The sequence below is a fragment of the Terrapene carolina genome, unplaced genomic scaffold (assembly GCF_002925995.2).
Source record: "Terrapene carolina triunguis isolate 2854851 unplaced genomic scaffold, T_m_triunguis-2.0 Scaffold33370, whole genome shotgun sequence".
NCBI classification, from domain to species: Eukaryota; Metazoa; Chordata; order Testudines; family Emydidae; genus Terrapene; species Terrapene triunguis.
Genome location: NW_020697721.1, coordinates 48,141 through 61,119, shown reverse-complemented (window position 1 = coordinate 61,119; position 12,979 = coordinate 48,141). Strand labels below are relative to the sequence as shown.

Sequence of the window (12,979 nt, the reverse complement as noted above, 5' to 3'; positions counted from 1 at the left end):
TCCCGATTTTTCACATTTGCTGTCTGGTCACCCTATGTTCCAGACACCCAGACCCCTGCACAGAGACAGGACAGCTCCTGAATCCTGGGCACTGGAGTCCAGCACTCAGAGATTGCAGTGTAACTCAGCGAGTGCACGGCAGAGACGGGAATTATTATTGTTCTTTGCAGAGTTACAGACGTGCAAATGTTAGAGATGAAAAGCCCCATTCGCTCAGAGAATCCATGGCTTTGGGGCCAGGGCAGGGTCTCTATTTCTAGTGTTTGTAAAACCCCTTCTGATCCCTGTTGACGCTTGGCAGTTACCATTTCACTGGTTTGCTTGTTTTGCCCTATTTTTTCCCCCTGCAGCTTTTACTGTCACTGAATAGTCTTGTTTCTTTGGCTGCCTCCCCATTTCCATTCCCAGGACAGGTTGGTTTATGCTCAGACCTCAGGGCAACCCCCTAGGGAACCACTGGCTGATTCTCATTTCTGCACTCAGCATTGTCAGTGCAGTCATAGGCTGGTGCTGGTCTTGAGCTCAGTGGGCCAGACCCAGCCAGCCATTTTTATGAAGAACTCCCCAGTGTGGTGAGAGCTGCATTGATAACACCTGTATCCATGTGCTCTGCTGTGCTGGGGCCTTTCACGGACTGGATTCCCCAACTGCCAGCACGTGGTTTGCTGCAATCTCATCCCCTGCTGCTGCTGCAAACTCTGATCCCTTCCCTCATTCTGTAAAGAGGATCTAAACTTACCATGCACAGGGCAATCACCCTGGATCCCAGAGTGTGACAGCCCCACCCATAGACGGTGACTCCCTGAGTGCTCTGGGGCTGGAGCACTCACCAGCAGCCCCCTATCAGCACCTCCCCATCCTCCCAGCGCCTCCTGCCCACAGGCAGGCCCTGCCGATTAGCGCTTCCCTCTCCCCTTCCCACCTGCCACAACCAACTGTTTTGTGGCATGCAGGAAGGAGGCTGGGGGGGAGAAGAGGGCAGAAATGGTCGGGATTGTAGCCTTGATGGATGGGGTGGATTGGGGGTGGGGCTGAGGGCAGAGACAGGAGTTGAGCCCCCTCTGCAAAATGGAAGGCTCCCCACTGTGAGACATATTAGACTGAGCGCTCTTTTCTCTCTTTCCCCCTCTAGGACATCAGAGGCACCGTGAGCAGGCACATGGCTCCTTCTCAATCCCCCTCAAACTTCTTGAGCCTGGGCAGGGGCTTGGACATCAGGTGAAAGCCACGTCTCCCCAGGGCACCAACCTCAGCACAGTGTGCGGCTCAGTGGTCACATTTCTGCTACTTTCACTTTGTTCACATTAACCTTGAGGTTCTCAGCCCATGAACAAAACAGCGGATTTACCCATCCCGTGGGAAAGATTATAAGAACATAAGAATGGCCACACTGGGTCAGACAAAAGGTGCATGTAGCCCAGTATCCTGTCTTCTGACAAAAGTGACAAAGAGTCCTGTGGCACCTTATAGACTAACAGACCTATTGGAGCATAAGCTTCTGTGGGTGAATACCCACTGCGTCTGATGAAATGGGTATTCACCCACGAAAGCTCATGCTCCAATATGTCTGTTAGTCTCTAAGGTGCCACAGGACTCTTTGTTGATTTTTACATATCCAGACTAACACGGCTACCCCTCTGATACTGTCTTCCGACAGTGGCCAGTGCCAGGTCCCCCAGAGGCAATGAACAGAAGAAGGCAATCATCAAATGAACAGAACAGGTAATCATCAATTATGAACCTGTTGTTACATCTTTTGGCGACTGGCTGCCTCTAGACACTGGGGATATAATATGGGCCTTTCACTGATAGGTCTCTGCTTACCATAGGCGCTGACTTTTATTTTTCCCCCCGAAGTGCTCCACCCCCGCTCTGCCACATTTCTCCTGTGAGGCCCCGCCTTCTCTCCACCGCTTCCTACCCCTGATCCAACCCTTCCCCAGAAGACCCCAACCATGTGCAGCTCACTGCTCTCCACCCTCACCCAAGCCCTTTCCCCAGCTGCCAAACACCTGATCAACGGCCCCGTTGAAGAGCGGTGGCTGGTGGGTTCTGAGCACCTGCTATTTTTTTCTGTGGGGGTTTGAGTTCCGGAGCACCTGTGGAGTTGGCTCCTCTGCTGCTTAGAATCACGGGATTGAGCAGTGACCAAGTATAAACAGGGATTGACAATGAGATTTAGCCCACATACTGCTGTTAATGGGTGTAACAAGGTGTGCTCTTGGGGAACACTACTGAGAGTATCAATTCAGGACAGAGCAGGGCATTCACAGCCCAAGGCTACACCCAACCAGCCAAACAGAGAGGACTTCGGTTTCACCCCACTGGCTAACCAGAAGTCAAACAAGCAATTCCCTCAGACACTCCAGTTTCCCAGTATCACCACCAGCACCACTCCTTATGGGGACGAACGGTTATGAAAAGCAATACCCCAGTAAAAGAGAAAAAAGGTTCTCCTGATCCGAAAGGACCCAGCCCCAGTCCCAGGTCAATGGACAAGTCAGATCTTACCCACAAATCACGCTGTTGCCAATCCTTTAGAATCTAAAATCAAAGGTTTATTCATAAAAACAAAGAAATATAGATAGGAGTTAAAATTGGTTAAATGGAATCAAATACATACAACAGTGGCAAAGTTATTGGTTCAGGCTTATAGCAGTGGTGGAATAAACTGCAGGCTCAAATCAAGTCTCTGGAGTACATCCACAGCTTTGGATGGGTCGTTCAGTCCTTTCTTCAGAGCTTCAGTTTCTAGCAAAGTTCCTCCAGATGTCAGAAGCGGGACTGAAGACCAAAATGTAAGGGTTTTCAGGGCCTTTTATATCCTCTGCCATGTGGAAGGACACCTCTTTGTTCTTACTGTGGAAAATCACAACAGCAAGATGGAGTTTGGAGTCACATGTCTATGCATAACTCAGTTTGCAGGTAGAGCAGGCATTGCTCAAATGCTACCTTGAACGGCTCCTAAGATGTGGATTGGAGTCTCCCAAGGTCCACTGTCAGTTAAGTGTTTCTTGATTGGGCACTTACTCAGAATAGTCCTTTCTCAAGAAGCTGACCAAATGCTTCACTGTTGCTAATTAGAATCAAACACATTGAGAAACAAGCAGATAGCCAACATTCATGACTTCAAATACAAAAATGATACACACATACAGACAGCATAATCATAACCAGGAAATTACAACCTTTTCATAGATACCTCACTTGACCTTCTTTGTACAATATTTGGTGCAACTCTAGGACCTTGGCTGCAACAATGATCTATACGGTCACAGTTCATTCCAATGTCACAATGGGCAAATCGGTAAGGCCAAAATTTAAAACAATGGCCTAATTCTGTGTGTCTTGATTTACCTCTTCAAAATACAGGACTCCAGGGCACGTGTTCCATCTGCATCCACAGCAGCAGCCAGAGTCAGTGGGCGCTGTGGGTGCCCAGCCCCATGGAGAACCAGCCCCTCAGCACTTAGGTCAGGACCCAAATTTGGACCCTACATCAAAAGACATTCTTGACATTTGGACCCAGCCCATCATTGTGCTCTGGCTCCTGTGCCGGCTAGCACGGCTGTTTGTGCCTCCTCCCCAGCAGCTGCAGGCACAGGGAGTGCTCCTAGGAGGGGCGGGAGGGAGTGGGTTGGGGCACGGACAGGCTGGAGGAGGGAGGGATTGAAAGGGATAGAGGGGTGTGGCCAGGGTGAAGCTGCACCTCTTGTACTCTGCACCCTGGCAAAGCCCCTTAGGACCATTAAACCAGGGATGCGGCTCTGGCTGGAGCTCAGGACTTGCCTAGCTGCTGCTAAGGTCTGCATTGGCCCTTGCAGCCACTGAAGAGGGGGCCTATTGAACCAGCCCTTTCCCTGCCTTAGGTTACCCATATGTTCAATGCTTGTACGTCTGTTTGCATTACAGTCTATGGAGGACAAGCTGAACTCTAAGCAGATGCTATTAAATAGACCCGGAAAGCTTACAATTCAGTGTCCCGATCTTGAAAGGTCTCAGCGTCCCTATGATGCCAAAGGGACCGAGTGGGTAAAGTTACAGTCACAATTTACTGAGAAAGGGGCAGATCACAAAAATGCCCCCCCAGCTGTCTGACTGAATGTCTCTAAGGCCTGGTCTACAGTACGCGATTATGTCAAATATAGCCGCGTTAGGTCGAATTAAAATTAAATCCGTCCACGCAACCAACCCCGTTTTGTCGACTTAAAGAGCTCTTAAAATCGATTTCTGTACTCCTGCTCGGCAAGGGGAGTAGCTCTAAAATCGACATCGCCGGTTTGAATTTGGGGTACTGTGGACACAATTCGACGGTATTGGTCTCCGGGAGCTATCCCAGAGTGCTTTATTGTGACCTGTCTGGACAACACTTTCAACTCAGATGCACTAGCCAGGTAGTCAGGAAAAGCCGTGGGAACTTTTGAATTTCATTTCCTGTTTTGTCAGCGTGGCAAGCTGATCAACACAAGTGACCATGCAGAGCTCATCAGCACAGGAAACCATGCAGTCCCAGATTCGCAAAAGAGCTCCAGCATGAATCAAACGGGAGGTACTGGATCTGATCGCAGTATGGGGAGAAGAATCTGTGCAGGCAGAACTCTGTTCGAAAAAACAGAACGCCAACATATATGTGAAAATCCCCTGGGGCATGACGGACAGAGGCTACTCCAGGGACACACAGCAGTGCCGTGTGAAAATAAAGGAGCTCAGGCAAGCCTACCTAAAGACTAAAGAGGCGAACGCTCGCTCCGGGTCACAACCCCATACATGCCGCTACTATGATGAGCTATATGCAATTCTGGGAGGAAGGGACGCTACCACTACCCCACCACTGTCTGTGGACACCTCCAAGGGGGGAGTCCCATGGAGCCAGGAGGATGATTTTGTGGAGGAGGAAGAGGAGGAGGAGGACAGTGCACAGCCAGCAAGCAGTGAATCCGTTCTCCCCGGCAGCCAGGAACTGTTCATCACCCTGGAGCCAATACCCTCCTCACCCTCTCAAGATGGCTCCTGGACCATGACACTGGAGAAGGCACTTCTGGTGAGTTTACCTTTGTAAATACAATACAGGGTTTAAAAGAAAGCGTGTTTAACAATTCCTTTGCCCTGAAGATTTGGGATGCATTTGAGGCCAGTACAGCTACTGGAAAAGTCCTTTCACGCTGGGCTGTTTGTGTTTGTTTGGCTTAAAGGGCTCTACCCTGATCAGAACCACGCGGGAGGTGGGGGTGAAGTGATCATCCCAGAGAATTGGGGGGGGGGGCGTGCAGCGTATCCGCACGGAAACCGCAGGCTCTCCTTCTAAATGTACTATGAATTGCTTGTTTCACTGCGAAAGAGTCTCCCCTTTGTTCTCTAAAATGTATCTTTTTAAATTCTACTCTCCCTTTTTTTCCTCCCGCAGGTGCAAATGTTTCTATGCTCCCCCTATCATCTCCATCCCAGAGGCTGTCCCAGATGAGAAGGCAAAAAAAACGCACTCGGGACGACATGTTTTCAGAGCTTATGCAGTCCTCCCGCACTGATAGGGCACAGCTGAATGTGTGGAGGCAAACAACGGCAAAGTCCCGGAAAGCGTTCAATAAATGCGATGAGAGGAGGAAGGTGCACGATGAGAGCAGGCAGGATGCCATGCTCAAGCTAATGGGGGAGCAAACTGACATACTCAGGTGTCTGGTGGATCTGATGCGGGAAAGGCAGCAAGATCACAGACTGCCGCTGCATCCCCTGTGTAACTGCCCTCCCTCCTCCCCAAGTTCCATAGCCTCCTCACCCAAACGCCAAAGAACATGGGGAGGGGGAGGCTCCGGGAACCCATCCACTCCACCCCAGGCTCTGCACCCTGGCAAAGCCCCTTAGGACCATTAAACCAGGGATGCAGCTCTGGCTGGAGCTCAGGACTTGACTAGCTGCTGCTAAGGTCAGCATTGTGTCTAGGAGCCTATTGAACTAGCCCTCTCCCTGCCTCAGTTTCCCCATCTATCCAATGCCTGGGTGTCTCTTCGCATTACAGTCTATGGAGGATGAGGGCCCCAGGGTGCTGAGCTATGAGCAGATGCTGAGCAAATAGACCCGAAAAGCTTACGATTCAGTGTCCCGATCCTGAAAGGTCTCAGCGTCCCAGTGATGCCAAAGGGACCGAGTGGGTAAAGTTACAGTCACAATTTACTGAGAAAGGGGCAGAGCACAAAAATGCCCCCCCAGCTGTCTAACGGAATGTCTGTAAGTAACCAGCTGCACACGGTACATCCAACAGCCAGGGGAGAGAAATGACAGGTACTATATGTACCATTCCAGTCTTTTTTCTTCCTGTAACCCTGTACCAATGCATTGAATCTGCTCTGCTCTGCAATGCTGAGTGAACACCCAGGTACCTGAGACAGCAGCAGGGGAAAGGTGTTTGAACGATGCCTGCAAATCTCAAGCCACGCAGAAACCAGCACTTCACTCCCCTGAGCTGCAACGTCTATTAACCACGTTGTTAAACTGCTGCAACACTGGACCCGGGTATGTCCAGATTTTTAGGTTAAAAATAGCGTCCGGGGGGGAATTTGTAAATTTCTTAAAATGTCCGGCATTCTCCCCCCCCACAGAGCAAGGCGCGGGTGATAGGGCAGCCGGCTGGTTTGAGCCACTCACATGGGGCTCCATCAGCCAGAGCCTCTCCTCGGCTTCCCCCCTCCTTTCCCCTGCAGCTTCAGTCCACTGGCCAAGACAGCCTCTGGCAGCTCTAGAGCTCCTCCCTCCTCCTCCCCCTCCCCTGCTGCCCAGCGTGCCGCTCCCTGGGGAGAGCCGGGGCACGGCTGTTCTAACCTGCTTTGGCAGGGGGGAGAGAACCGCCCTGCAGCAGGGAAAACAGAGAATTTAGCTCCTGTCTGGAGCCAGGTGTCCGTTTCCTCGCAGGGCACTGGTCATGCCCTCGCTGGAAAGGAGCGGGGGCAGGGGAAGGGTGCCTGTGGGGTACTTGACCGATGGAAAGGACGCCTGGCAGCAGTAGCCGTGCCCAGCCTGGTGCTGGGTGCTGGGGGATAGATTTTGGGGAAGATTTAAAAAAACAAAGCCCCAGACAGATGATGGTTAGAGGCCTTGGGGGATCCCCCCCCCATTAATGTCTTCTGAAGTCTCCCCACCCCCAGGCCCTCTGAGCCAGTTGTGGCTGTGTCCAGATGCCCCCTGGAGCGTGCTGCGGAGCCGCACGGTAAGGGAGCCAGGGGGTTGGAGAAGGGGCAGGGGGGTTCTGGAGGGGGCAGTCAAGGGACAGGGAGTAGGGGGGGTTGGATGGGTTGGAGGTTCTGGGGGGGCCTGTCAGGGGGCAGGGGTGTGGAGAGTGGTCAGAGCAGTCAGGGGACAGGGAGCAGGGGGGGTAGATGGGTTGGGGGCTCGGGGGGGGGCAGTCAGGGGACAGGGAGTGGTTGGATGGGCGTGGGAGTCCCGGGAGTGTGGATAAGGGTCGGGGCAGTCAGGGGACAGGTAGGGGGTAAGGTCCTAGGGGGGCAGTTAGGGTGGGGGGGGTCTCAGGAGGGGACAGTCAGGGAACAAGGAGCAGGGAGGCTTAGGTAGGGGGTGGGGTCCTGGGGGACATTTAGGGGCAGGGGTCCCAGTAGGGGGCAGTCAGGGGACAAGGAGCGGGGGGGGGGTGTTGGGGATTCTGACGGGGGCAGTCGGGGCCGGAAGTGGGAGGGAGTGGATGGGGGCAGGGTGGGTGCGGGGCTAGGGCGGGGCTCCCCCCCCCATGTCCTCTTTTTTGATGGTTGAAATATGGTAACCCTACGGCATGTACCCTGCAGGCCCCTAGTGTGAATTCCCCACACATCCGCTGCCCTCGGCCATTGAGCCCCAGACCTCACCTGGGGTACAGGAGCTTGGTCTCCCTGCAGTCCCTGGTCTCTCTGCTGGGACTGACAAAAAAGGGGCAAATGGGTGCAGGGCTCGCTGGGTGTGGTTGTGTTACAGGGTCACCTGCCCCACTAGGGCCCAGGCTGAGCTCCCAGCACATTCCACAGGCCCTTGAGCCGACATCAGATGGACTTTCAGCCTCGGTCCGTGTGGTGGTGGGGGAGGCACTGGGTTACTGCCCTGGGGGAGCTGCTGGGGGAGGGAGGAGATTTACCTGCTCACAGACAATTTTAACAGTTCTAAAGCTTCAGCTTTTTGAATCTCAGTGTCTAGTGTCATTAAATAGTTCTGGTCTGACCAAAATATTGTCTGATCCCCCCATAATTTCCCATAACCATGACAATTTAAATTGGCATGACTGTACATTAAATTGCAATGGGTGTGATGACTGTACATTTTTCCACTAAAGCCTCCAGGTGTAAAAATGATTGGGTCCTTCCTGCTCAGCAAAGAGCCTGAGTCATTTTCAGGAAAGGAAACACCCCTTTGCTGCTGCAGGCGGGGCATAGTGTGAATTCAGGAAACTGAAACTAACCCTGTTCCACTGCCCTTGGGGAGCCATGGCTGCAGAGAACCCCGTGGAAAGTCTCCAGGAGGAAGCGACATGTCCCATCTGTCTGGAGTATTTCACAGAACCTGTCACTCTGGAGTGTGGGCACAATTTCTGCCGAACCTGCATCAGCCAGTGCTGGGAGGGATCCGATACAGCCGCTTCCTGCCCTCAATGCAGAGAAACTGTGCAACAGAGAAACCTCAGGCCCAACAGGCAGCTGGCAAATGTCGTAGAAATCGCCAAGCGGCTGAGTTTACAAGCAGTAGGAGAGGGTGGGGTGTGTGGGAGACACCAGGAGGCTCTGAAACTGTTCTGTGAAGAGGATCAAACACCCATTTGTGTGGTTTGCGACAAATCCCGGGCTCACCGCGCTCACACGGTGGTTCCCATACAGGAGGCTGCCCAGGAGTACAAGGTAGGGAATTGCTGTCAGGTTTAATGTGTTAACTTTTGGGTTTTAATAACAGGCTAATTTCACTGAGAGTTACCTGTCACGGGTGTGACTCATCATTCAGCTCTGTAAAGACTTCATTGTACGGGGAGATGCTGTAACAAAATTAATGATCTGGCAGTGTGATAACAGAGACAAAATATCAAGTCTTGAAAGCAGGCTCTACCCTTCCCCGAGACACCCCGCCCCCACCTCTCCCCAAAGCCCCACTCACTCCATACCCCCTCTCTCTCCATTGCTTGCTCTCCCCCACCCTAACGTGCTTTCACCAGTCTGGGGCAGGAGGTTGGGGTCGGGTGGGGGTGCGGGCTCTAGGCTGTGGCAGAGAGGTTTACAGTGTGGGAGGGGGCTCTGCGCTGAGGCTAGGGCAGAGTGTTGGGATGCAGGAGGGGGTGAAGGGTGCAAGCTCTGGGAAGGAGTTTGGGTGCAGGAGGGGGCTCTGGGCTGGGGCAGAGTGTTGGGGTGCAGGAGTGGGTAAAGGATGCTGGCTCTTGGAGGAGGGTCAGGCCTGGGGCAGGGGGGTATGGGGTGCAGGAGGTGGTATGGGGTGTTGGGTGCAGGAGGGGATATGGGGTGCTGGCTCCAGCTGGGTGGCACTGACTTACCTCGGGTGGCTCTTGGTCAGTGGTGCATATGGGCTAAGGCTTGGGGTGCAGGAGGGTTTGTGGTGCAGGAGGGGCTATGGGGTGCTAGCTTCAGGAGGGTGCTGAGGGCTAGGAGCTGGGGTGCTCCCTGCCTGCCCTGGTCTTACACCACTCCCAGAAGGGGCCAACACGCCCCTGTGGCTCCTGGGGGAGGTATTTGGCTCTGTGCGCTGCCCCTCCCTGCAGGCACTTCTCCTGAAGCACCCTATTCCTGGCCAATGGGAGCTGCAGGGGTGGTGCTTGCAGGGAGGAGCCACGTGCAGAGAACCCTGCCCTCACCCCAGGCTGTGGGGGCATGTTGGCCACTTCTGGGAGTGACGTACGGCTGGGGCAGGCAGGAAGCCTTAGCAGCAGCAAGCAACCCTGCTGCGCCGCTGGAAATCACGATCGACAGGAAGAATCTCCAGGATCGACTAGTTGATCACAATTGACCGGTAGGTAACCACTGGTCTAGCTAGACAAAATGTGGGAAGGGAAATTGAGGCACAAAGCGGGGCAGCGAGTTGCCCACAGTCACCCAGCATGTCAGTGACGGAGCTTAGCATAAAACCCAGATCTCCCCAGACCTAGTCCAAGACCCAAACTCCTTTCCCATGCTGCCATCTTAGCATCAGCCCCACCCAGTGATGAAGTGTGTCCATTAGGAGGGAGAGACGCCTTGATAAAGGTCCCAGGCCCAGCAGGGAGAGGTGGTTTCTCGCTGGGACTCTGAACTCCTGTGTTGCTCCATGAGGGATTAAACTCAGATGCTGCCGACCTGCACTAGAGGAGGTCACTGGGCTAAACACTGTTGGGACCCTGAGCACCTTCAGTCTGCACACAAAAGGGCTCCAGACAGCTCAGGTCCATGCCACGTACCACTAGGATTATACTGGGTTGTAGCACTAACCACAGCCTGGAGCTGACTGGTGCCAGTCTGAACTGTTCTAGTGTGTACGTGGGCAAGGACCAGACTAAGTGGTTCCATGTCCCACCAGGGAGCCTTTTGAAATCTCCCAGAATCCACTGCTTCCAGGATCTTTACCAGGGAATGGGCCCATAGGGTACCTGCCCAAGGGGCATTGCCAGGGAAAGGGTTAGGACAGGACTGGGGAAAACCCCAACCCATTCTTTATACAAATCTGCATCGTGTCTAATTAGGGTGGTCACTGAGGCATCCCCAGAACATAGGACATCCCCACACCTGCCTGCATGGGCCCGTCCTCACCAGTATCAGTTGCCCCACGTGGGCTCCCCACTGCTTTTTTCAGGGTGCCACCCACCTGCATCATTCTGCATGGAGGTGCCATCCACAGCCCCGCCCCCACCCTCACGGGTATCCTCCTGCATCCTCAGTTTCCTTCTCTCTCTTTTGCACCAGACAAAGCCACGTCCAGGGCTGGGTCCCTACCGGACAAGGACAGTGCTCCACAACACTGGGACTGTGCAGCTTCACACCAGACAAATGGCCTCCCGACGTCTCATGGGGTTTGCCCAGGTGCTTGAACCAGCTCTGCCCAACCAGTCAGGGCTGGATTACCCAATAGGCAGACTAAGCAGGTGCTTAGGGCACCAGCAAAGCAGGGGGCACCCAAAAAAATGAGATTTTTTTTAAATAAATTGATATTTGATATTTCAAAAAAAGCATCAAAGTAGTCATCATGGGAAAAATCAGAACTTTGTTAGACTTCCTTACACTCCACTACACACTCTTCCCCCATTTTTCTGTTCTCTTTTTATTACTTATCCCCACCTAAACCAGGGGGGCGTCCTACTAATGTAGATCAAAATAATGTGAGGAAATCAGAGACTGTAACTGATCATCCTACTCCTGGTGGTAAAACAGACATTGTTTTAGAAGGTGTGGATGTGTCAGAGACTGAACCTGCTCATGCTGTAAATTATAGGAGAAAAGATCCTGGTATGTGGGTTAATTTCAGTACCGATGATGTAGCTTACTGGATAGATCGTGGACTGAATGACTGTCAACACCACACTGGGCCATTTGAGAAATCACGTCGGACTTTTACCAATGGCAAACAAACAAGATATTGTCCACAAAAAATATTGTTCAGCCTGAAAGCAAATGGTGAGAAATACACTCGAGAATGGCTACTGTATTCACCATCAACAGGATCTGTGTACTGTTTTGTTTGCAAACTTTTTGCATATAAACCGTCAACATCCCGGTTTGCTGCAGATGGATTTAGTGACTGGTGGAATACTGTTTTAATTGAACAACATGAAAATAGCACGACTCCGGGATTCAATGTTGACATATTTAAATCGAAGAGAGGGCTTTGGATTGACACAAAAATTGTCAGAACAAATTAAAGGGGAGCGTGAATACTGGCAACATGTCTTGCAGCATGTTATAGCTGTTATTCAAACATTAGCTGAATGTGGTCTGCCTTTCCGGGGATCCAATGACACATTTGGATCATTGCAGAATGGAGATTTCTTGGAATTGTTGGGGCTTGTGGCTCAGTTTTACCCATTTTTAGCAGGCCATATCTCAAAATATGGGAATGCTGGCAAAGGTAACCCATCATACTTATCCAAGACAATATGTGATGAACTCATTGGTCTAATGAGTGACAAAGTTCATTCAACTATTGTGGATGAAATAAGTACTGCTGGGTACTTCAGTTTATCTGTCGACTCTACACCTGATCTTTCACATATTGATCAATTGAGTATTGTACTAAGATATGTGTCTCCCACAGATGGAAAACTAGTTGAACGATTTATAACATTCCTGAATTTGAAAAGCCACTCTGGTGAAGAAATGGCAAATCAAGTACTGCATTATCTGTGCCAAGTTTGCAAAATAGATTTCTCAAAGTGCAGAGGTCAATCTTATGACAACGCTGCCAACATGTCAGGGCGTTATCAAGGAATGCAGAAGAAGCTTTTAGAACAGAACAAATATGCCATATTCATACAATGTGCTGCACACTCTCTCAATCTTGTTGGCCACAGTGCTGGTGATTGTTGTTCGGTGGCAGTAAGGTTTTTCTCAACAGTCCAGTTACTTTATACATTTTTCTCTGCCTCAACACACCGATGGGCAGTTCTTAAAACATATTTGGGCAATGATCGTGTGTTGAAATCTTTTTCTAATACTCGCTGGGAGGCACATGCAGTGGCAACAAGTGCAATTCTGGAGTCCTACTCAAAGATTGTGGATGCATTAGAAAGTATAGCTGAAGACCAATCACAAAAGGGAGAAACTATACGAGAGGAAGAAAACATTGCAAACAAGATGCAAGAACTAGAGTTGGTATTCATGTTGACCATGTGGAATGAAATTTTACAACACTTTTACCTAGGGTTACCATATTTGGAGTGTCCAAAAAGAGGACACTCCACGGGGCCCCGGCCCCACCCCCCGCCCCGCCCCCGCCCCCGCCCCCGCCCAACTCCGCCCCCTCCCCTGCTTCCCGCAAACATTTG

The 12,979-nt window shown here is 51.7% G+C and overlaps 1 protein-coding gene across 1 annotated transcript in view; it reads left to right on the top strand.

The window, feature by feature from the left end:
- Positions 1-8,456: 8,456 nt before the first annotated feature.
- The window catches only part of LOC112124577 (zinc finger protein RFP-like), a 14,568-nt gene continuing 10,045 nt past the window's right edge, over positions 8,457-12,979 (top strand). The window contains exon 1 of the mRNA XM_024223054.1: positions 8,457-8,864. Coding sequence (XP_024078822.1) covers positions 8,457-8,864 — 408 coding nt within the window. The remainder of the gene's footprint in view (positions 8,865-12,979) is intronic.